The following is a 25444-nucleotide window of genomic DNA, read 5'->3' as shown; positions in this document are numbered from 1 at the left end:
TTAGATTCATCATCATGCATAGTCTTAAATGAGTCCTCCTTTTCTGGGAAAGATTTTTTTTTAACTCTTTTTAATGCACCAAAATAGTGTAGTTAGAAAATATGAGTATTAAGCATGTAATTTTTAAAACTAAGAAAATATATTGACCTGAATAATATATTATTTGTGATGCAGACAAACAAGCACTGCCATTTTGTGCTCCAGAAATTACGCATACAACAAACTAATCATATTTTTAAGGCATAATGCTACAAATAGGAACCATGTAATGTGCTGTGAAAAATTATATAAAATAATGGCAAAGGTGATTCTAAAAAGCTGAAGAACATCTTCAGATTCTCATCTGGCATATGTGATATACATTCTTGAAGTCTGGACTGCCACCTGCTGAAACACTGTTTAATAAGAAGCCTTGACTTAATAGGACTCTGTTTTCATTTTAAACCTTGATTTTCACCCTATTTCTTTCTTCTAACCCTTAGTGCTCTATGTCCTATAAATCATTATAACTGTGAGTAAATTTCAGATTTTCTCCCCTTTTGTCCCTTGATTCCTCAGGTCAGTGGCAATCTTCCTCCTGCTCATTCTCTGTGATTTCAGCAGTTTCTTACCCTGTGATTTTCCTGTTATAATTTTTCAGCCAGACTCAACTGCTCAACCCACACTGCTGCCTCTACAAAATGAAATTAGGCAGTGTAGACTCAGGCGCTGTCCTGTTGCCAATGTCTTTATGTTTGCATGGCCACCATATGGGCATAGGTGTGCCCACAATACGAGCAGCAGCAGCAAGGGAGGATGAACCTTCTTATCATCTTTGCTGAGCAAGGAGGACTGGTGTAAGAAGGGTAGAATTCTGAATTCTGAATTCTTCCATAGAAAGAGAACACAAGAAGTCTTGCAGGCTTCAAAACCACCAAGATCCAGATCAGAAGAGGCTGGGTTGCACATCATCAATGCAGATTAAAATTGATGGCATGCTCTGAGCTGCAGCCATAATTATTGCAGATGCTGAGGAGGACATCTGAGATGTGAGCTGAGTAACTTGTGGTTGCTTGCAGTTGGTGTTTTACCTTCAGATATGGTGCAGCAGGAGGAAAGCTGACCCTTCCAAGATGAGCTGTGGTTATAGGGGTATTAACACAGGCTTTTCATCCCTTCATACCCCTGTGTGTCCTGTGGGAGGGACAATAAGAGCGTGGCTCTGTGGGCTCTGTGATTTTGGGGACTGCAGTTCCCACTCAGCAATGGCACCTCTGAGGTGCTTTCATGCACTTCCTGCAGTGGGGAGTTCAGGCCACAATCTCTTCTCAGATTTGCCCTTAAGATTATTCCCAACGACTTGTAACCTTCAGGATGACCCTCCCACCCTTCTTTTAGTGGGTGTTTTGTTCTGCATGATCTGTTGTTCTCATGGCTGGGCTCTCACTTGGGGCTGGAACTTGCAGCGTGCTCTGTGCCACACAGAGGGATTGAACAAGCTGCACCTCAACAGCACTGAGCAGGTGTCCCTTGGTGTCAACATCTGGGATTTTTATTGACCAAACTCTTTCATCACTGTCAGACCCCTTTCCTTTTATCAAATCCGTGGCTGTGATCACCTGAACATCCCCTGCTTTGAGGGATGCTGTCTGTAGCCCCTCGCTCTGTGGAGCACCGGTACCCTCTAGTGGTAAAACCGCAGGCATTTTTAGGTAAAAAAGAGGCTTTCACTACTAACTTAACTTCTGTCTTCCTTTTGGACAAAAATCTGTACATCAGCTTTAATTGACAGCGGTGTTTTTTTAAAATTACATCTTAAATTCATGCCTTTAGTTTAAGTAGCCTGTGATGTAATGCGATGATGTAATGTCCTTGGACTGCTTTCTTTGTGTTTCACCTTTCATTAAATCATTAAAATGATACTTGTGAGCTGATGGGTGACCGAATTTCCTCGTGATATAAAGAAGTGGCTGTAAGGGAAAGTACCAAGCAGCAGCTGCTCAAAGCTTTAAGTGGGGTGATGGTGATGGCAGCACTCTAAAGGCTGTAGTGTGGCAGAGCATAGGTGGCTTATAGTTAATCAAAGGAATCATGTTGTCTTTGTTTAATTTTCACCAGTTTGCTCTTGGAGTTCAGGACAGCTGGATCATGGGTCTTGGAGAGCCAGGGAGCAACTGGCTGTTTAACTGCAGGATAGGGACAAGAAGGCATGGTGTGACAAAGCTCAAGGGAATGGCAGGAGCACCACAGAATTGCTGAGTGAGCTGCCAAATGTCTTGAGCAGCAGGAGTATGGTTATAATAGAAGGCAAAAGACACATTCTGGTCAGTTTCCTACCAACTACATAACCGATGCTCTAGAGCAGGGCTGGGGAGTGGGAAAAGGTGAAACTTGCCAAAGAAATGCAAAATTATTTAGCATGAGCAAACATATTTACTTCTGTTCTAGCCTTGCTCGAAATGGCTGATCTGAAACTTTCCTGACATAAGAGCAGTGAATTTCAGAAAACCCACAGCAAAATAATCCTTCAGGGTTTGCTATGAAGTTTGAGACACTGTTGTCTTTTCCTGGCATGTAGGGTGCTAGTGAACTCTGCTTGGAGGAAATTCCCCCCAAATGCCAGCAGGAGATATCTGGAGCTCACCTCTGTCCTTTCACTCAAGCTGCAAATAATTTTCACATTCTCAGAATACCATTCTTTAGCACTTGGTTTCCTCAGACATGAAGGAAATGAAAACCCAGTGCAGGTTAGAAGACACATGTTGTTGAGCTGAGCTGAGTCCTTGTCACTGCCTCCTCTGCAGGCTCTGGCACTGCTCATTTCACCCAGTGAAACAAAGTGGAGTTTTACTCAGCAAGAGATGAAATCACACTACAGGAACCAGATTGAAATTCAAAACAGGTAGTAGACATAAACACAGCTTGATTCTTCACAAGCTTTTTTCCCTGGATGATTTCAGTACCTAATGCCTATCATTTCTCTGATGTACCCTAGCTATGAAAGCGGGGGATCCAGAGCTTTTACAAAGACATCTTTCTAATTTATTCATTAAACTCAAAATATTTCCATGGCCACCTGCCTCTCTGTTCCTGTGGATCAAGTTTTGGAAACACATTAAAATGCCTGTGATCTGGGTACATGAAGTATCAGAATATGAGCTGGCCCCTCTTTGCTTCACAGTAATCACTTCTATAAAAGATTTTGAATAGCTTGAACCTGGGAATAGTTTTGCAAAGCAGATCAATTAGACTGAATTGGATTTGCCAGCAGTGGGAGTTAAATTTTTAGTAGAATCTCTGTGTTCTGGAGCCTCACAGACAGAAAATAACACAGGGGCAGTGATTTATGACACACTTTGTTTACTGGAGGGCAGAAATTTACCCTCTCTTGTTACTCTTTCAAACCTTCTCGCCTTTTCATCTGCATAGAAATGAATGCAAAAGGAGAAGAAAAAAAAAAAAAAATTCAATGCAGTTTTCAAGGGAGGGTTTGTCTTGGTGCTGCCTTGGAGCGTTCACTGTTTCCCAGGCCCCAGGATGTTCTGGGGAGATCATTGCACTGTAACTGCAGTGCCATTCTGGGCAGCACACAGCTTGGAACAGACCTGAGCAATACAATCCTCTGCCACATCATACAATCCCTTCTGAAAATGCACTATCACCCATTTCATTCCTGGAGAATGTGAGCTGATTAAAGCATGTCTGTCCCAGGAACATTCTGACTCTGGATCTTTCCGTGACTGCCAGTTCCCCCTGCTCCAACCTGATTGAAAACTTCTGATTTTCATAAAAACCACCTCATTCTCACCAACAGGGAGCAGCCATCACATGGAGGTCTCTACTCATGATTTTACAGGCAATATTTCCAGTGCAAATACAGAGAGGATTAAAAATACTGTGCTTTTTTTCTCGTTTTTTATTTCATTCCAGGTTTCTAATTGTCTTGGGGTGTTTGATCTTAGCTGTCCTGACAACTTTCAAGGAGTATGAAACAGTTTCTGGAGACTGGCTCCTCTTGCTGGTAAGTAAACTGTGGCTGCTACATCGCCCTGGAAAGGCCCTGGAATTGAAATCAGCCCCAGGAGCAGGGATGGAAACTCACTCCCAGCTCTGCATGCAGTCAGGTCTCTGCTCTTGGTCCTGGAGCAGTGACTGTACATTTACATATTGGAGAGTTCCCAGTCCATTGTCAACACCAACTGAGTAAAAAGTAAGTGGGGTTCCTGAGCAAAAAGAAAACGAGAGGAAAGATCCTAGCCTGAGGCTTTTAAATAATGGCTTTTCAGCATTTGTCTAACAGTCCTTCCATCAGATTATCAGTAGACTTCCTATTGACCATGCCAGACCTAAGCACAGCTGAAAACTATTTTTGGGGGAATCTTTCAACAGTTTTGATTCATTCTATAGTATTCTATTAATCCTAGTATTTCTTTCAAGGGAGGGCATCAGAGTTGGACTCATGCTTGTGTCCAACTAATAGCTGAAATTGCTGCAGGCAGTGCCTTTCAGAGAAAATGTATTCAAAGCAAATACATTCCAGATTGCTTGTTCTATAAATGCTGAAGTTCATGCTCAAGACTTTATTTCAGTAAGGCCTCCCATTGAGCAGAAGAATTAAAAATAGAAAAACCCCTCACTAAATATAAAATGGCAAATTCAACATTTTATGAAAATTATCCTAAAAATTAACTTCTTTGTTCCCATAACTATCATTAAATACAGGGCACAATGTCTCGCTTAACCTGGCCTTGTTTAAAGTATCCCTAGGGAAACTGCACAGCAAAATTAGTTCCAGGATCTCAATTTCCATTTCCCCTTGTACCTCCAGAGACATATAGATCCGAGCAAGTGCTAAATGCCAAAAGGAATGAAAGGTGAATTCTGAATTCCCTTTGCATGTTCTTTCTCAGAAAGTGCCTGTATGAAAACACCTTCATCCCTCAGGGAATGTGAAATTCGCTTTTGGTCACTGTTACCCTGCTTAGGTCCATCTTTCACATTTGATAAAGCCTGAGGTTATCTTTCCTTCTCCTGTGCTTGTTCTTATGTGGCTCTCAGCAGTTTTTAGAAGCTGTGGGTAATGAGCATAAGGAAAAGTCCCCTTTTCCCTCTTTCCAGCAATTCACAGAGAGGAAAAGTAACCACGTGCCCCAGGCTACCCTTGGGTATCTCTGCTGAGCACCTCAGAGAAGCCCTTGGCTCCCCATTCCCTCCCCCTGCTTAGGAACGTTCTGGAGCAAGGTGGAAAATCCCATTCTTTCGTCCACCAGAAAGTTAAGGGAACAATATATGCCTTAAATTTGTCTTATATATGTCTTTATCATTGCTTTAAACTTATGGCCATGTGAGTATCCAGTGTCCTCCCTCAGTCTTGACAGATGTGGCTGCATGAACGAGCTGCTCTGGGTGGCCCTGGGGGTGGTACAGAGTGCCCTGGGGACTTTGTAGTCACCCCTCACATGTGTCTGCTCATTTTGTGTGGAGCAGGAGGTGTTTCTGTGTAATTATTAAGGCAGGGTAAGCACTTCATATTTACCTAACAGCAGGGGCAAATCCTTCCTGCACGGAACTTAATAGGCTGGAAAACTCTGTCCCACTTTGCTTTGCCTTTGTCATCAATCTCGATTCTTCTCCCCTTTTTTCCTCTCTCTTACACATATCCTAACACTTGTACCTCATCTGTTTCCTTCAGCGGTATCCTTGTGTCCAGAATTACTGCAGAACTTGTTGTGAGACTAACAATGTCATTTGTGTCTTGATACAGGAAACTTTTGCCATTTTCATCTTTGGAGCAGAGTTTGCCTTAAGAATCTGGGCTGCTGGCTGTTGCTGTCGCTACAAAGGATGGAGGGGAAGGCTCAAATTTGCCAGGAAGCCTTTGTGCATGCTGGGTAGGCACATGCTCTCTACTCCTGGCTTACTCATTAATGTCCTTTTGCCTTTTAAGCCAGTTTGAGGAATGTCAAAGTACTGGTGATTGGCAGTGCAAAGAGCCCTGAAATCAGATCTGCCCTTTATGCCAGGACCTATGTCCTGCTTGGAGTAATTATTAGAAGTAGCCAGCAATAACTTGTAATTAAGAGACACTTGGCTACCTAATCAGTGAGAAAAAAATTAATCCTTCGACTCTTCAAATGCTTTTTCCTCGTCCTGAGACCCACTGCACTTTTCTTAAGCTCATCCTCAGGAAGATTCTCTCTGCCTTCAGTTTCAAACCACTCGAGAACCCAGCTCTTCCCGAGCTCCCTTTCATATTTGTATTTTGTTTTACAATTGTATTCTTGGTCTCTATTTGCAAACAAGTATCTTTGTGATTTCACCCATGCTGTCTTTCAGGCTTGGAAGACACTGCCTATAATTATCCATGAAATTACTCATTATTCATGTTTGAATACCCTCCTGCAACTACTCATTATATCCACAAACCAACCAGCCAACATTTAGGAGCTCACTCTGCCCTGAGCACCTGTCATCCCATTCGTTCACTGATTTTAAGATACCCTCACTTGTTTGATTCACTTCAGGCCAAGCACTGTTTTTTTCCTTTATTTGTACAACACAAAACACTCTAGGAGCCATGGTGCTGCATGAATACAAGCCTCTCTTTCCTCTCCCTCCTTTTGTTTATCTCATGGATCTAAATGATAGACAAAATTGTGACAAATTTTCTTTGTGCATCTGTGCTATCCTCAATTTAGTAAGGTTCCTTTGAGTGCTACTGTTGTACAGATACTTCTTATACTTTAGTAGGTTTGTGAAGGCAGCAGAGTGTGAGCAAGTGGGATTGAGTCTCACTCCTTCTCAGTAGAAGTGTCATTTCACTTCTGAGTATGAATCTTCATTATATCTGGGTAAAAAATAGAAGATATTCTGGATTTATTAAAATCTTCTCTCATTTGTCACTGGTACAAGTTTGTTTTGAGAATGATTGCAAGTGAATAAATCTGAAATCCCCTCTTTTTGGCTGGAAAGAGAATATAAAGACTGAGTGGCCAGAGAATGTTTAAAGCTGTTTGGTACACTTTCTTCTTGTATGTGTATATAGGATCAAAAGGCAGGGGGAAACAAGGAAAAGAAAGAAAACAAAAATAATTTATTCACATTTCAAGCCTCTTCAGTTATCAGCAAATTGGTCCTGTGAGCACTTACAAAAAAATAGTAGCACTGACTTCAAGATTTTAGTGGGAAAACTCAGCCAAAAGAATAAAATGGTAAGTGTACCATCCAACCTGAATTTCTCATCTGCTGACCTATGTTGTTCCAGTGGTTCAGATGAATTTAAGGCTGATTTTATCAGGACACTGTTTCTGTGCGTCCCTAAGTGAGCTCAGTGTCTCAAGTCCAGTGCCTTGATACATAAATAGATCCCAAGGCTTTCCAGGAGGTTCTGTGCCTGGTGCTGACTCTGTAGCAGGTGCAGATATCTGATTAATTGGCAAGAGAAGGCATTTTCAGGCAGCTTCAAAACTCGCCAAGGGAAATTTGCAGCACAGCCAGATGGGATTAAGGAGCGGGTGATGGGGACACTTTTGTTGGCAGGCTTTGTTCTCTTTGCCTTGCAGATATCTTTGTGCTGATTGCTTCAGTGCCAGTGGTTGCTGTTGGGAACCAGGGCAATGTTCTGGCAACGTCTCTCAGAAGCCTCCGCTTCCTCCAGATCCTTCGGATGCTGCGCATGGACAGGCGGGGCGGCACGTGGAAACTTCTGGGATCAGCTATTTGTGCCCATAGCAAAGTAAGAGAGGAGCTTGCAGGGCTCAGCTGGGGCTTCGGGAGAAAGATTAAAAGGAAAGAGAGGGGATGCACACGTTCATCACGGTCTTGGGGTTATGTTTAGCAGTTCAAAATACAGGGGTTTTTTTTCTTCAGTTTTATTCCCTTTTCCATTCTCTGAACCATTTCTGCCCATTGTTTTACCTTTCTGTGCTCACCAGTGGTGCTGGGAAGTGAGAGCGTGTCATTCCCACACATTACAGCAAGAATTTTGCCTTTGAGTGGAAGCAGAGACATCTCTTTTATAGCGAAGGATGCTGAAATCCTTGACAAAAAAGCCTGGGAGCAACATGTTTGCCTCATTCTTGTCTGATCAATAGATGGAGCAGGACTCTGAAGGGATGGAAAGAGGCTGATTAGCCTGAGAAATGTGCACAGAAATGTGGTTTCCAAGGGAGCTACCAATAAAATTTCTCTTTGAAAGCTTAGGTCAGACAATACAGATATGGACACAGTGGGAACCCAGACAGCAAAAATTTCTAAAGTCATCTTTGCTTGGTCTAACTTGATGCTGTAATCAGACACAGCCTGTCTTGCACCAGACATGTACTCATTCTTGCATTTTCACAAAACTTCATTGCAAGTTAAAAACTGTTTGCTTAAAATCCTCTAGATGAGATTTCTCATCTGCACAGGATGTAGACAAATTACATTCACTCCACTACATGCTGTTTTTTCTTACCTATGAATGACATTCCTGACATTTTAGGGGTTTTGAAAGTTAAAATGCCAGCTGGCATAGCATATTTATACTTTGCTTCTGTGTAGGGACTAATGGGGATGCCCACCATGCTTCATTTCTCACCAACTTCTGCTTCTTCCTCATATAAGCTTGCTACAAGACAGGTGGCAGATAAACACTTATGTCAGAAATGTTTCTCAGGAAACAGATCATGGAAGAAGTCTATGCATCAAAAAAATGGTTTAGAAATTGTTAAAGGCTTCATTGTGTGGTATTTCATTCAAATATTGCTTGTTTGGTCCCCACCATGCACTTTTAGACCTTTAGCTGGCTGAGGGAGATTAGAAGGGGTTGTGAGAACTTTGCTTTAATGGAGACAATGACAAAACCATTTTGCAAAAAAATTCCTTCTGTCACTGCACATCAGAAATTAGATAAGAAAGTTTTTCACTTGTCTCAAAATTCAATTACAAAGTTCTCAGCTACAACTTTTTTATTTTTTTGTCCAAATACAGTGAATTGAATTGAATGAATGACTAATATGAACGATAAAAATGAATTGGAATATTGATTTTTTACCTACTGCTGAAGACTGTAAAAAAAAATTTTTCTCCCTTATTTCAGACATTTCTGGGATTCTGGGATTTTAACTTGGGTGGCTGCATGCCCCATCTCAGTGGGATTAGACACATTCCACTTTAGTCATTCTCTCTAAAACAGCAAAGTTTGAGGTTTGTTTGCACACAGAATATTTTCAAGGTCTGTTATTACTGCATGAATTAATTTTGAAAACATCATTCATGATGGGATGTACTTTGATGTGGTTGAAGAGATGGAAGCACATCCTGCAGCCTTGGCTCTCTGGAGGTAGGGAGAGGCAGAGCTGTTGATTTGCTTGCCAAGACTGACCAAGCCCAGGGGCAGAAGGAAAGGAAAGAGTCAAGGTCAGGGTCAGAGCCCTGCAGCCCCCTGTGCCATGGGTGCAGCTGAGCCCTTCACCCAGCCTAATGCAGAACCACAACTGCAGATTCCTCCAGGCTGCTCCTAAGGAAGATTCTGTGTCAGGGCCAAAATCTCTGCCTTATTTCCCACTAAGTGCTGAGCTGGGCTGGCCATGCCTGTGATCAAAGCCAGCAGTGCCAACTCTGCTGTTGTCCTCTGTGCTTCTCTCACCTCCTGATGTTTACTCTGCCACTGTGGATATTGAGGCTCTTTTCAGCCCCTCCATGTTCATCTGTTTCTTTTGCAGGAACTCATCACTGCTTGGTACATTGGGTTCCTGACACTCATCTTATCCTCATTTCTTGTTTATCTGGTTGAAAAAGATGTTCCCGAAAAAGATGCTAATGGGGTGGAGATGAAAGAGGAGTTTGAAACCTATGCAGATGCACTGTGGTGGGGGCTGGTAAGTGAGTCAAAAAATACCTTATGCCCTTCTTAAAAACTTCATATCCAAAAAGAGATAAAGATTTAGGGATTTCAGTGCAAGTGCTGCTATATTTGGGTGAAAGGCACCATAACATTACCGAAGTAGGAGTGCCCCTACAACCAAATAACAGAACCTACAACTCTGTTGATTTTCAGGTTGATTTTCAGAAAAAGGCCTTAGGTGCTTAAACCTCCTTCAGAAATTAATCTGTCTTCCTGGTGTCTGGGAAACCTCTCTTTTAGAGGAGCATCTCTTCAGATGTAACTGCACTGTGGGAGACTGAGCTGTCATGCCAGCAATGTCCTCCCTGTGAGAACTGCACTCCTCAGAAAATGGCAGAACCAAAGCTGGCCAGTGGATGGGTCTGTTCGGCTGTCAAAAACACTAAACATTTTGAAAGTTGAAGAAGACACTCATGGGAATTTTAGTTCTTATGGAGCCAGTGACTGAAGATGTCTCTGGGTTGGGATGGAGAAGGAAAAAAATATTTCTGGAAAGGTTAACTTAAGAATTCTTGTGTCTTACATGCATTCCCCAAAGATCAGGGAATGCCTTTGGTGGTAGGATGATGAACAAGAGGGACCTTTGATATATCTGTTCTTGTCTCTTCTGATTAAGAGAGGAGTATTGGTTTGCACAACTACTCATTCAATTGCAGATATTCCTGCCATTCCAGAACTCATGGTGCTTGACTGATAGTCAAGGAAGTCTATGTCATGCTGTGACTTAAATTCAGCAGCATATTTTTTATTTAATGTAGTTTACTCATAAATATAAGATACTCTCCTCCCCCCATTATTAGGCAAAAGATACCAAGAGTTGCACAGAGCACCTGGATGTTTCCATGTGCTTTTATATCCTGGACATTTAGATAGAGTCTCAGTGGTGAGAAAATGTACACAGTTGGAAATTAACAATTGTGCCAGGAAGGAGAAAGTTTTCACAAAGACATCTTTGTTTTAAAAAGACCAGGACTTCAGGTAGAACTAGTTCTGACTAGGTTAAAGATCTGCAGGATATTAACTGGCAAATCCCACTCCTGACTGTGTACTGATGATGGGCAGGAGATTCATGTGGAGTTCACCTGCAGCAAATGCATCTGAAAGAGGCAGCTGCTCTGAGACTAAAGCCATTCTCCATGCAGTGCCTTGGGACTGTGATGCCACCAAAAAAATTGGTTGGCCCATCCTCAAGATCCTGTTTCACAAAGCTGTGTGTGAGCTGTGAGTTACACAGCTTTCATGGTGACATTTACACAGAGCTGTTGGCTTTGGTTTTTTACAACAAGTCCTGGTCCTTGTGCCCACAGATCACCCTTGCCACGATTGGATACGGCGACAAGACCCCCAAAACATGGGAGGGACGGCTGATTGCAGCCACGTTCTCTCTCATTGGAGTGTCTTTCTTTGCTCTTCCTGCAGTAAGTACCTTTTCCTTCTCTGTTAGACACACCCCAATGCTGTGCAGTTGCAAAAAGAAGGTAAAGTTAGTAAAATCATCAGTGGAACCAAACCCCTTTTAAAGAAGTACTCCAGAGACTTGAGTATATCAGTAAATTGAACTTATTTCTTCCCAATATTACACAGAGCCTATTGGGAATAATAGATCACCCCAATACTCGTCAAATCACTATGTGGGCATTGTCTGACAGTACTAGTTGGCACATCTATTAAATTAAATTAATCCAGCAAGTGAACAATCTGGGAAACCACAAGGCAGCTCATGAGACTGGCATGTGGTAATTTACTGGTACTAACATAGCCCCCACAAGACATGTTTTCAAAGGATTTGGGGTCCACTATTGTAATAATTGGAATTTGACCCATCTTACCCAACCCTTTACTTCTTTGGCTGCAACGCCCTCAGATAAGAATGAGACAAAACCTGGCTGAGCTGGGCTGAATAGCAACAGAAACTGTCCCAAGACCAGATTTTAGGATATTTTTCCTCTAGATCGAGAGCTGGAAAGAATTTCACAGAGGGTGACAAGTCCTGCACTCCCAGATCCAAAGTATAGTTTAGCAGAGCCCTTGTATCATGCAAGCAGAGTTTGAGTGGAAATGGAAAGAAACACAGCACCTGGACACCTCCTTGGCTTGGAAAGGCAGTAGACGTTCAAGATGCCTGTTGGGGACCTTTAAATTATTTTTAAATGGCCACAGGTATGGCCTGTGTTCCTTGAGAGGATCATGACAACCTCCTGTCCCATGAGTGAGCAGCAGGAAAGGCATGGGAATGTCACAAAGATTCCATGCAGCCATCTCCACCCACAGTCCTGCATCCTCTCATCATTAATCCCTTTTGTTCTGAGTAAGAAATGTCTAAAATCTTGCATCACTCTATGCTTTCAGGGCATTTTGGGGTCAGGGCTGGCACTGAAGGTCCAGGAGCAGCATCGCCAAAAACATTTTGAGAAAAGAAGAAAGCCAGCAGCTGAGCTCATTCAGGTTTGCAGTCACTTTCCTCTTCCTTGAAAAAATGTTGTGCATGAAGACTGCTGCATCATGTTAACAAGGGCCACCACTCCTCCCCTGCCCAAATTCTCACTTCCCATTGCAGGAGGTGAGAATTTGTTTGTGCTAGTTTTACACACTGAGCTAGATAATCCAGAGGCCTTTGCAGTTTTGAGGAATATTCCAACTCCCAGAATATCTTCCAGAAGAACAGTATCTTTCGAAGAAAGGATCTCATCTGCTAGCTTCTGTAAACCAACTGGCTTCTGCATCTCTGCCACAAAATCACAGAAAACAAGCTGTTGAAATCACATTATTTACAAAATACAGATTTTTTTTTTTCAGTTCCCTTGAGAAAATGCTTTTCTGTGCATTTATGTTGTTATTGATGTGAAAACAGCAATAGAAGTAACACAATAGACACTGACAATTTCAATCAAGGTAAATAACATAAATAGCATATGTGGGTTTTAAAAAGTAAAATACTCTCTGTATTCTCTGTTAAGTCACTGGATGATCCAAAAATTCAATGGGAGGAGAGCCCTTATCTCACTTGGTTAGCAGTTATGGCCTTTGTATATGAATTCAGGATATTAAGCTTAAAATCCTTAGTATGTGTGCTGAAAATTTGAAATTATTTATTCTTGCTAAGTATGGAGCACATCCTGTTAACAGTTAAGTAAATGACAACATTTTCACAGAGGGACAGAGAAAGTTTCTGTGATAACAAATTGAAGCATTGGTGCTCAGGATCAAACCAGTCCTCAGGAGAAACAGGCTGAGTGACATTAAAATTCATGGCTGTTCTCATTAAAAACATGCTTTTGCAAACAGAGGAGGCTGCAGGCATGAGTTGTGGATGGAATTTAATGGGATTTAATTTTGAATTAAAGCATCTCCACTGGTCAGGTAGCTTATTTAGCTAGTGGGTTTTAGGTTGGAGAATTGTTTTTTGAGAATTTTAATTTGCACTAAATGCTGAAGTATGAAATTGCTCAGAAAAATTTCTTCTGATGATACATTAGGAGACAAGCTATCTTAAGTGCTTCCAGAATTACTGGACAAGTCCAGCAGTGCTTGAAGCTCTTTTAGATGTGTCAGACAGGACAATAAAACAACTTTAGTCTAATGTAATGTCATATTCTGTTAGTGGTTCTCTCCATGTCCTGTTTCCTTTAACAGCCCTCCCAGATCAAAATTCAGTGTCAATAATTTTCCATATAGTGGCACTCATTTGCTATGGGTGATTAGTAATTAATTTCCCGATAGTCACTCAGGTGCATCATTATGTTCTTTGAAAGACCCTGGCTGTATTCAGCTGGGAAAATAACTGCACCTAACACTAATTATTTTCTCTCCCTTGTAATTTAGGCTGCCTGGAGATACTATGCTACTAACCCCAACAGGATTGATTTAGTTGCTACCTGGAGGTTTTATGAATCAATTGTTTCATTTCCATTTTTCAGGTAAGTGTATTGTTTACCTCTCCATCATAATTTTCTGTGAAGTATTAGTCAGGGCAGGGAACACAGACTTCATAAATATATATCAATGAGGCTTTTTTAGGTAACATGGTTTCCAGAAAACTCTTCTGAAGCAGAGGAATGTTTTCTGAGGTGGTGGTTTAATTTCAGTCACCACTTCTGAGTTCAGTGAAAGTATTCTATACATAAAGACATTCAGATAAAATGGATGCTTATATGTTTATGGCTATTAGATTGATCCTTACTCTCCTTTCCTGTCAAACAGGCATCTTTCTCACTTTTAGAACTTAACATCTGAAAATGTTTTTTTTTTTAAAACCTATATAGCCCTATGAAAAGCCAAAACTTTTAACTACAGATTATCAGCTGCTAATAATGGGCATCATGTATGCAAGTTAGTGCTTTAAACTTTCCTCCTGGTCTTGCTGTTGTGCCTCATTCTAAATAAAAGTGTCCTTGGCTACTGTCCAACTCAGAGGTCTCCAGGTGTAGTTGTGCCCCCTGCACTGATACTGAAGCTCCAGCTGTTGCTCAAAACTAACTTGAAATGTTTCAGCCTCCTGCTTTCACAACAGGCAAATTACAAACACTCACCCTTTCTTTGTTTTAGTCACAATACATTTTTAGAATCAACTTCACATGCTTCAAAAAGGAAACCTCTACGAAAAAACCCTAACACCAAAAGTGTTTAAGGCTCAGTACATTTCTTCCCTTTTCTTTGTCTCTTACTCTCTGTCTATTCCTACATTTTCCATTACAGAGTAATTTCTTCAGGATTTCTTGACTGCAGGGTTTTTCAGAGAATAATTCTCAGACTCATAAGGAGTCTGGACTCATTACTATGACTTCAAGCTTGCTCGTTGTGTGTAGGTTCTTCTGTGATTCAAATGCAACCTGAAATTTAATAGGTGTTTTGAAAATAAGATGCTGGGAGAGAGGGCAGGGGAGATCACTTTTCACCAAAGACTGGATTGTCAATCTAAGCAGCACAGATTGGTTCAGGAATCTATATCACTTTTTTTTTAGCTTTATGGTTAGTTGAAAATGTAGCTTTTATTCTGCTTTTTCTATCAGTTATGGTCACAGAACAAAAGAGGTATAAAGTATTAGCAGTAGACTAGCAATTTATATTTTTAAAATATTCTGAATTTGTGATGTGATTCTTCTCTCCTTGCTTTCTTGTAATGCATCCTCTCTTCTATAAAAGGAAAGAGCAATTGGATGGTACTGCCAGGTATGTAGCTGTTATTATTTTATATATATGTTTTAATACAGCTGTTGGAGGATGCAAGCTAAATAGTTCTTTGTGGATTCATGAGCTGTTAACTAAATCATGCTACTAACACCAAGGTAATCATTAAAAATTATTAACAAATCCATTTCCTAACTGCTTGCTTTTTTCCTGGTTTAACAACAAAGCTAAATTGCTAATTGTACAAAGACAGTGTTGCTTGCTGATTGTCTGTAAAGAGCTTTATTGTTTGTTATGACTAATCATGGCCTAGATTTCTCCTGATCCACATTGCAGAGCCAGGATTTAGCATCCAGGCTGTTCTGGGGGGAGTTTAAGACTGTTTGCTGTTGTTGGTCCACAGTCTTGCACAGAGCAAGATACAATAAATACAGAGATGGGTGTCTGAGATGGAACAGCAGGACAGTGAGTCTCTCTGTAAAAGCTACATTAGGTTTGAGGGCCTGGTGCCACCTGTGAAAAGACAGGAAAGCTCCTCATCACACGAGGGTGTTTACAGGCAAAGAGAATGAAGGAATCATCAGTCCCAATACTGGTCAGTCTCTGAAGACTACAGCAGAGCAGCCACTGTCAGTCAACCTGCAAAGTCTCAAGTGGGAATGATAGATTTATAACTCTCTTCAGATAAGTAGAAGAGTCAATGCACATACAATAATCATAAGTCAAAACTTCATGTTAAACCATTATCAATGGGTAACTCACAATGAAATTCAATAGCAATTAAAGGATAAATAGTTCCACAGACTTATGCTGAAACTACTTCAGTTTGCATCCCCATTTACAGTGCAGAGTAAAGGAATAAGAATTGTAGCCATATTTGAAAACTGTAAGCCAGAGGTCAGGTCTGAGTTCCAGTCCCTGGCCTGATGAAAAAACATGTTTTTCTTTTTTGTTTTTTGAACATTTTGTGTAACATGTGACAACTTAAATAAAGGAAGTTGACAAAAAAAAAAAAAATTAACACTTGCTGTTCTCCTAAGAATTTTTGGGGTTCAAGCTTCATTTAGCAGAGAAGAAAAACCTATCTCAAGTTTTCTTACAATACAGGCAAGTGCTCTAGTGACAAATTATTGGGAAAGGATGTCTTCCTCCTTTTGCCACCAAAATCATGGGATTACCTGTCCCTCCTTGAAGCCAGCTGGGTGGGAGGTACCCAGTTTGTGAAACCCATGGATTTTAAGTACTTTACAACCATGGCACTCCCCAGGCTAAGCAGTCATGAGCAAGCTCAGCTGCATTAATGCAGATGTCTGGAGATTTTAGCCATCTTCAGTGTTGGTAACAGCTGAATTTTGGTCTTTAATACGTAGGGAAGAGCTTAGGAGATGAAATCCTTTGAGTATGTAATTCCATACCTTCAGTCAAAATGTTCTGGCTGAGATGCAGCAGCAGATTAAAATTAGGTAAGAGAATGACTGCTGCAGTTCTCTGTTGGTCACAGCCCCCTAGAGAAGCTCCTGCACCTGCAGCAGTTCTGAGTTACTGTAGCTTTCAGGACAGTAGAAGCCATTTGATGTTGAAACACTGAATTAAAAATGGAAAAGTATGACTCACAGCTCATAATCTTTAAGACTATAATCCCAAGGCCCTTCATTCTAGTGGATATAATTTGGATTTTATTATATATATATATATATATATAATAACCCTCAGCAAAATCATCAGTACACCTGCATGGAAGCCTTTCTAGCCTGTCAGAAATGTGTTTATGGAATGAAGCATTCAATTAAAGGGATTGGAAACCCTCCAGGTAAACAGACATATGATGGTACTTGTGGGAACATCCACTGACTTCAGTAGAAATGGGATTGAGCTATAAAATCTGATTGTTTTGACAGTACCACATCCCATCTCTCATAAAACTCTTATTTATGAACCAGATAATTAAAAAAAACCTTCTTCTTCCTGCAGTGATTTAGTACAGAAATTGTTATTCATACTCTACTGAAGTTTGTGCTTTGACTGTATTGAAATAAATGAGAAATAAGGGAATGTGGTCCTATGGGGAGAGCAGCCCATAACTGTCCTCAATCTCCAGGTTCTTCCATCAGTTAGGTACTTAATGAGAATGTAAATAATTAGTAATGCTGCTATAGTAATCAATTGCATTGTCTGATCCATGGTTGACAAAGGAGAGAGAAGAATTGGTCCAAAGTTTTCACAGAAGCTTTTAATAAACTAGAAATGAGGTCTGGCTGTATCAAAATTTGAGGATGGGAAGCCCTTTAAGTGGCAGAGTTTCTACTGAGTAGTGTGAAAGCTCTTTAGGAGCTCCACAGTTCTAGAGTTGAACTCTGACAGAGCCTTCTAGGATTTCTCCTACATCAGGAGAGAAGCAGGAGCTGGCATCATGATGAAGTCACAGATAGATACAGGACCTTGTTTTTAGACCATTTGGGAAGAACTCAGGGGTCACAAATGAGTTAAAAAATGAGTGAGAAGTTGTGCTCCAAGGCAAGGCTGCAGGCAAGGACTTTTCATAGTGCAAAATCAAGTAAATTTTGGCAGCAATTCAAGGTTTTATTGAAACTCCCTTTAAAATAAAACTGAGAAGATAAGATGAAGAGAACATTGGACTGGAGCTCAACTCTGTCCTGTAAGCAGTGAAAGGAAGTGGTGGCTATGATGCTGCTCTTTAAGAACAGCATCTTCCCTACAGGCCCTGTATAGCCCCCCAACCCAGGAGGAACTGGGGCTGTGCTCTCTGTGGCTCACTGATGGTGAGTTTATGACTTCATGCCAGAGGTGCCACTAGCTTTTTTTTTTCCTTAATCAATGCCTAAACCTCACAGCCCCGTGAAATCTCAGACAGTAATTGCTTTTCTCCCTGTACTGCAGAGCCTTTTCTTCTGTTCAGCTCTCAAGAGGGAGATTTATGAGGAAGAGATACTAATGCTCATTTCTGCTGGCATGCAGAAAATCATTCAGCAAACATTTGGGAGCCTGACCTACATTTAGGATGGGCGTTTTCTTGCCGGACATATTTTTATTCTGAGCCAACTTTTTATGTCTATGTTTTGGGAATGAATACTGGGGCCTGATTTTTCAGTGCTGTCATTAGCAGCTGTTCCACTGAGTTTGACCAGTGTTGAAACCTGGATGTACACACACTTTAGTGAAGAATTTTGAACTTTCTCCTAGGGTCTTGTTCCTGATCCTTATTGTCCAGCTTTAGAACTAGACATCAGGACAGCATGTTCATTCCTAGATCTATTATTATGTGATTGCAGAAAAGTCCTTTATCCCTGTTTCCTTCTCTCTACAAGATAAATAATATTTCTGTACCTTTGGAAAGTCGATTTGATTTTTTAAAGTGCCATAATCGGTACCTGTCCTTCCTGTTAAGAGTATGAAAGAATTCATAAAAAGTTGTACATTTTTGTATTGCCAATGCTGACAACAAAATGAGAATAAAACCCTACTTTATAAGGTGTAAAATGTCACTATAAGCATTTCATCCTAATACATCTGCCCAAAACAGGAAGGAGAAAAAAGCCACCCTGGTCTTCACACTACATTAACTACAAATGAAAGGCTCTCATTCCTTTTCATAGAGCTTTTCATGGGTAATCATTAATGTCTCATCTTAATAACTTTTCTTCACTTTACAGTAATGTCATGTTTAGTAGGGAGTCATTCTTTGGATCAAGCCTCACAAGAAAACTTAGGTATATACGTTCAAGTAACAGTTGAGCCTTATTCTTTTCATATTTCTTGCATGCCATTCTCTGCCTGCACTTTCTGTTTTTACTACAGTAATTCACCTAAACCACCATCAAAAGTAAGGGACAATAAGACTGAATAGTTAAGCATAAAAAGAAAGTTGCATGACCTAGCACATAGTTAATTGCTCTGCTGTTCAGAAAACGTGAGATATTACCCTGGCTCTCCTAATGATCTGCTTAAAAACAGGTGCTTTTCTCTGTTCCCATTGAATGGAAATGAAACTAGCTTAGTCTGCAAATAATTTTGAAATTTACTGTGAGAAAAATATACTATAAGAGTTAAACACTGTTCCTAACGGGGTCCCAACCTTGCCAACACAATTCATACAAGTTACTTTGAATTTGAGTTCAGTGGAACATCTTTGCATGTGTATTTGCAGGTTCTGGTTCAGCAAATGGAAAACAAGTGGATGCTTTTGACCATCTGAATAAAGTTAGTGACATGCTTAAATATCTTGCTGAACTGTGACCTAAATTGTGGGGCAAGAAATTTACCTTCCTGCAAAGAGATGTAGAAATAGTTTGTGGCATTTCAGGAATATGAAAGACACATTAGAAATAATATTTTGACTGAATTGAAGTATTTTACTCTATCCCACACCTTGCTGTCATTCAACTTTAGCTGGTTGTTTTCATTCCAACTTCATTCCACAAACATGAATTCATCAACATGCAAGTCAGCTTTTCTAGCTGGAGCTCTTCAGCTTTTGGAGAACAGCAAGTAAAGCACTCCATTTTTTTCATTTTATGATTGGCCCATGCAAAATAGTCAAGAGACTTTGATTTTGCAGTTTGATTTGCTTTCTAGTGCTTGATCCATGATATGTTCACTTTGAAGCAAAATGTGAGTCAGCATCCATGTGGTTTCTACCTACAATGGCTGCATCCCTTGTGAAAACAGGATGGATATTTTTCACCATTTGGATTTGGCTTATTCTTCCCATAGATTTATGTGACATTGTTTATTTTCATCCATCTCCAATCTCTTTAGAAAGTGTGGATGAGAGAAGGGGCTAAGCAAAGGCATTTAGTGTAAAGGCTCTTTCTTTTTCTGAAGGGTATCAGATATGAGCTGAAGTTTTGACTTGTGCTCATGTTTATGGGCAGATAATCTGGATGGTAGGTGAGTCTGGATTTTGAGTCATACCCACCCTTAAATACCAGTGAGGATGTATAGCACCAAAGAGTGTGGAAATTTGTTGACTCAGAAGGGATGTTTCCTCTTCACACATTAGAAAATTGCAAATTTAGACCTTAAGATTCAGTGTGCAAAGTGAAGTCTTTAGTTTTCAGGAAGATATAGTCAACTATTTTGAGAAAGAACATTTTTGTGACATCCTCTCTGAAGAAAAGAATGCTACTCAAAAAAAGGGAAAGTTGATTGGCTGAAGTTTAGAACTACCTTGGAAGTGTGGAATGGTCTTTGTTTTATCTTAAGAAATGTCATGGACTGTGTGAGATGAGCTGAACAGGTTCACTGCAGAATTCATGTCTGTCATAATATTAGTTTGGTGTTAATTTCTATTAGGAAGGGTTCAAAGTAGAATACAGAATACTTTTGGAAACCTCATTCAGAATGCTTGATTTTCCAAAGCTAAGTTCACTGATATAAGCTGAGCTGCTAAGGTACAAAAATGCTGGAGTAAACATGACTTCCTTCTGCTTCCAGTTATCTGAGACTAATTACATTTAGTGATTCTGAACTGTGAAAATATGGAAAAATTCCCGATTAACATTTGCCCTTTTTAGGTGAAAATGGTAAATCCATGGCAGAGGGCTGATTGATTTACTCTTAGAATTAATTTGCTACTTTTCTCCTCATACATGTACCATTTGTTTATGAAATTCCAATACTAGGAAAAGGATAGAGAGGAGAGTATCTGGCTTGCATGATGGGATGTAAATGCATTATTTCTTTGCATGACTGTTTCTGGAAAATATTTCTAGTTCAGTGGTTCCCACTCTTTATTCTGAGCAAGGGTAAAACATGTGCTGTGCAAGCCAGCCATCTCTATATGCAAACCACCAAAATAATCTCTCAGGTGGTCCAAAATAATTCCCACTGCTCTCCCAGAAAAAAAATTTTAGAGCTGAATTTTTCTTTAAGTAGAAAGAAACTTCACTGCTTTTGCCTTCCTCCCTTTCTGGTGATCTGTATCTACCACAGAGTAAAGGAATTCTCACCCTGGGTCCCAATTCGAAGACACAGGGTTTGGAACCCATGAGAGAGAGGATGCAATAGCGTGCAAGACAAAAAATGGAGATTTATCCCAGCTAGTCAGAGAAACTACTCTGCATTTTTGTGAGCATGTTTGGGATGGATTTGAATCTCCCCAGTTTCTGGAATGTGCTGGAAGCTGAGACTCATATGGTACTGAATGTAAGGAAGCCAAATGAAGCGGGAGCACTGTTCCCAGAGGAGGAAGAGTAGCTAACATCAGAATGGGGAGCCTGAAAGGGCAGCAGCAGTACCTGACCCTGCGGGTGGGAACCACTGTCCTAGCCCCTCTCCTCAGGGACCCTGTGACCTGCGCATGCTTCGTGCCCCGGGCTGAGCCGTGCGCATGCTGCTTGGATGGAGGACGTTGTGCCATGAGAACAAACGCTGCCTCAGTGCTTTTAACAACATCAATGAAAACTAAAACCCCAGCAGATCCAGATTGCATTCCTTGGAAATGAGAACAAAGTCCATTTTTTTTTTCCTGATGACAGATAGTCGTTATCTGGAAAGAAGCTTGGGTTTTGTTTTGGGTTCTTTTGTATACAACACACGGTTGTATATTTTGATGTGAAGCTGATGAATTATTTTCTGATGATTTTACTGCTCTGGCTGCCGGATATAAATACAATTGTCTATAGTTGTTGCATAAACATACTGTTGTGAATCTAAATGTTACTTCAAGGGTTAATCTTCCGGATTCAATTAATGAGGAAGGCTTCAGCTCAGGTAACTTTAACTTAGACTAGAGACCTGCTTTTTAGATGACTTCTCATCTAGATCTTTCCATAATAAATTACAAGAGGCAAGTTCCCTAAGTGCAAAGTCATCCCAAACTGAACTGCACTCTCCCCACTCTGTTTAGAGTTGCTGACTTCCCACTGAATGTAGAAATGGGTCTAAACAGTAGTCTTAAGAAGTTTTATTTTTTTAACAGCTTAAAACAGATCAGACGAGTTCTAGCTCATAAACCTAAGATGCTCAAGCAAGAGTCTTTGGAGAATAGTTTCTTCCTAAAATATCACTTATCAGCAGGGATAGCTGCAAAACTCTCTGAAAAGAAAATCTGGGAATACTTTCAGTTTGTATTATCTACCTTAAGTCCCACTCCGCTAAAAAAAGACACCAAAAAATTCCCACCCCACAAATGAATGTGCCAATATAAGCAGTGGAAAGCGTCACTGCAAATGATTAGGGGTTTGTGCTGAATGCAGAGGAATATTTTGTTCTGATTTTATCTATGAAGAGGATATCAAATCTTGTTCAGTCCCAGCCTTGCATAGCTCTATGACAGATTTCTGTGTATCTTGTTTATATTGCTGTCCTATACTTTAAAATTTAAAAAAAAAAAAAGAAATCACTTAATATTTGGGAAACTTTGCATCATCTACTGACTCTTTTCCTGCTGGTCTGATTCCTACAGTTCCTTGCCTCACTTTATGCCTTCTTTTCTTCTGGTATGCAAGGCAGTTATCACAGAAGTTTTAAGGGGCAAACTTTGGGACAACTGGATATGTGTTTTGAAGAACTAAGCAAGTTTCTGGAGAGACAGTCAGAGATGTAATAACAACTACTTTAATGTTGTACTAAACATCTTTTTATAAACAACATCAGTCTTGCCTCACCTATTTTTCTGCTTCTTTGCCTTTCAGGTTCTGTTCCTTAAAGATATTTTTCTCTTGAGAGCTTCTCTGTAGTCTTACTAACTCAGATCTTGTGACATGTATTCATTGCTCAAAGCAAGTGTAGTATGTGACCACTTGACTCTTCCTTTCCTTTGAGGTTCATCTATCAATCATCTATTGTCAGTGGCTTGCAATCTCCCCACCTGGAGAAAGCTGATGTCCACAGCAAGCCTGTTGCACATTTTTTTCAGACCCAGTAACAAACTTTGTCATTTTATTATCACGGAACAGATCTCCTCATCCTAAAACTGCTTTGGTTTCTCCCTTCTTGTATCTTATTCCACAGTCTCCTTCAGTCTGCAAAGATCACCACAAAGGTGTCCATGCTTCATTGCTCTTTTTTCTTTATATTAAAGAAATTCTCACTCTCACAAGCTTGCTCTCACTAATACCTCCAGGCCCATCAGTTTATATTGCCTTGCTGACTCTGTTATCACTTAACTAGAGTTTGGGTCCATTTCTTCGCATTAAAATTCTTTTCAGTGATGTGCCATGATTCTAGACTCTTCTTGACTGTACTTATCAAAATGAATTTCTCCTTCAAACTTTATTATTAATGAGACATGAGAATTTATTTTCCCCACTTTACCCGCCCAAAAATCCAACATGCAAATCATTCCATTGACTTTTACTTCCTCACCTTTATATTTTGTGCCCTTTTCCAATTTGCTCATTAGTTATCTTCTCCTGTATATATTTGCCCTATGTATGGCAGCTGAGTGCTTGAAGAATCCAAATTTCACAGAGAATTGAAACATCTGTCTTGTAAAGCAGTACAGCTCTGAGGTGGGGTCAAACAGAGAAGTGAAAGTGATACAGAAAAGAGGGTGCAGGATCTCCCTAAATTAGTAGACCACAAATCACTTTCTGGGACTCTGCACCCACCATCACTTCCGTGTTCACAGAACCTTGGTGGGCAAAGCAGATGAAGATTCCACCCCAAAAGCATGAACTATGGGCATCATTTTTAAAGTGAGTTCTTAAGCCCTAATGTGAGACTGCCCAAAACATATTTTGTGACAGATGTCAACAAGCAACATCTCATATTTTCCTACAAAGAAGGAAGCAATTCCCAATTTTCACTCCATACATTTGTCTGCACTTTGTGTGCAACTTTCCCCCACGCCATGAATTCTTCAGGAAATTCAATAGGGCAAAGTCTGAGTAATATAGATATAATTTGTTTAGACTGTTCTAATTCTTCACTCAAATCCATGCTTTTTTCTCCTGGAAATGCTGATATATCAAGACTAAATGTGTGTCTCCATACCCAACTCCTCCTTAGCTGCCACTTCAATACTCACACACACATGTGCACTTCATATATGCAGTGACAGAGCAAATGTCTGGACATCCTAGGCTGCAGAAATTACATTCAGAAGTATTTTCATATCAAAAAGAAAAATCAGAAGAGTTGGAAAAACCTCCTACCCCCAAAGGTTTAGTGCTTGCAACTTTTCTGATAGGGAAGCCCATATTTCGTTACTCCCTGGGCCAAAGACACATTAATCAGAAACAGACAGTAGAGATGAGAACCCCAGTAATTAATGTAAAAAAAAAAAAAAAAAAGAGCAGTGCAAAAACTTGCAACAGCTGTGATGCCCAACGCTCAGATAACATCCATTGTGGTGGGACAGTGCAGCAGACAGAGCTCTGAGATAGAAACAGGTCCTTCTTTCACACTTGCAAGGTCTGCACACACATCTCCATCTTTGTCCTCTATGTCCTTGCATAGTGGACCCTCCCCATGCTCGCCTTTCCTGCCAGCAGGTTTAGTGGCTGCAGCTGAGCCTCCTGCAACGATACCTCACTGAATTCCTGTTAACTCTTTCTTCTGGTAACCATGGCTGTTCATCCTTCAGCTCTGCTCTCATCTGTGGCTCCCAGAAACCTGCCAGCTATAACAGCTTCTTCCCTCCCCACACTCTGCTTACTTGATCTGGTGCCCCACACAGAACTGCCTCTTGTTCATGTGGGCACAATTCACCTCTCCCTAGAGCCGTCCCAGCAATGTGTTAAAAAGCAGGCTTTCTTCCCATGGCTTAGCCCTGCGCTTCTTTTTTTTTTTTTTTTTTTAAACAAACGTGCAATTAACAAATATTTGAACAGCAAAGTGAAAAGCAAATCAAATATTTATACCATCTATCACCTACAGAGTGTTCAGAACATATACAAGCTGATAAACTCACTAGCAAATTCCTATTCCTGTTGCCATTTTAGTGGTATTAGTGATTACCTTTAAGATCATTACAGTCATCAGGCTGTCAAGAGGGTTAGTGATGCTGGTAAAACGGCAGGTAAATTAAATTCCATCTCTGTGTTGTCAGTGAAAGACAAATGTATTTGGACAGTAAATCTCTAAGAGGACAGACAGAGGAATGAAAGAGGAATGAAATTTGTCACTTCACTACAACTCCTGTGTGTCCTGGTGGAGAGAAAACCGGGTATCCTGCCCTACCATGTCCCTAATCAGTGCTTAGCAAAGCCTTGTTAGAGTTTTGCTGGTGACTTATTTGGTTCACAGCACATCTGACCTTTTTTTATTCCTGGCTGAGAGAGTTGAGGTTGTTGTTTGGATAAGAGAAGGCTCTGAGGAGACTTTAGAGCACCTTCTAGAACCTAAGGGGAGACTGCAAGAAAATGGGAGGGACACTTTTAACAAAGATGTGTAGTGACAGGATGAGGAGGAATGGCCTCAAACTGAAAGAGTGCAGGTTTAGGTTAGACATTAGGAAGAAATTCCTCACTGGAACAGATTGCCCAG

The 25444-nt window shown here is 40.5% G+C and overlaps 1 protein-coding gene across 5 annotated transcripts in view; it reads left to right on the top strand.

Annotated features, from left to right (window-relative positions):
• KCNQ3 (potassium voltage-gated channel subfamily Q member 3) overlaps window positions 1-25444 on the top strand; it is a 193119-nt gene that overhangs the window by 151268 nt on the left and 16407 nt on the right. For 4 of the 5 annotated variants that reach the window (XM_088179406.1, XM_088179403.1, XM_088179428.1 and 1 more), the window contains exons 2-10: window positions 3910-4000; window positions 5744-5870; window positions 7542-7714; window positions 9684-9839; window positions 11173-11283; window positions 12215-12310; window positions 13688-13782; window positions 15008-15034; window positions 18664-18720. In XM_088179406.1, the coding sequence (XP_088035532.1) occupies window positions 3910-4000; window positions 5744-5870; window positions 7542-7714; window positions 9684-9839; window positions 11173-11283; window positions 12215-12310; window positions 13688-13782; window positions 15008-15034; window positions 18664-18720 (933 nt within the window). The remainder of the gene's footprint in view (window positions 1-3909; window positions 4001-5743; window positions 5871-7541; window positions 7715-9683; window positions 9840-11172; window positions 11284-12214; window positions 12311-13687; window positions 13783-15007; window positions 15035-18663; window positions 18721-25444) is intronic. The other variant, XM_014882140.2, reaches the window with a different exon arrangement.

This window comes from Sturnus vulgaris, chromosome 1, assembly GCF_052056855.1.
Source record: "Sturnus vulgaris isolate bStuVul1 chromosome 1, bStuVul1.hap1, whole genome shotgun sequence".
Lineage (NCBI taxonomy): Eukaryota > Metazoa > Chordata > Aves > Passeriformes > Sturnidae > Sturnus > Sturnus vulgaris.
Note: the sequence above shows the minus strand (reverse complement) of the source record. Positions and strands in the feature narration are given on the sequence as shown.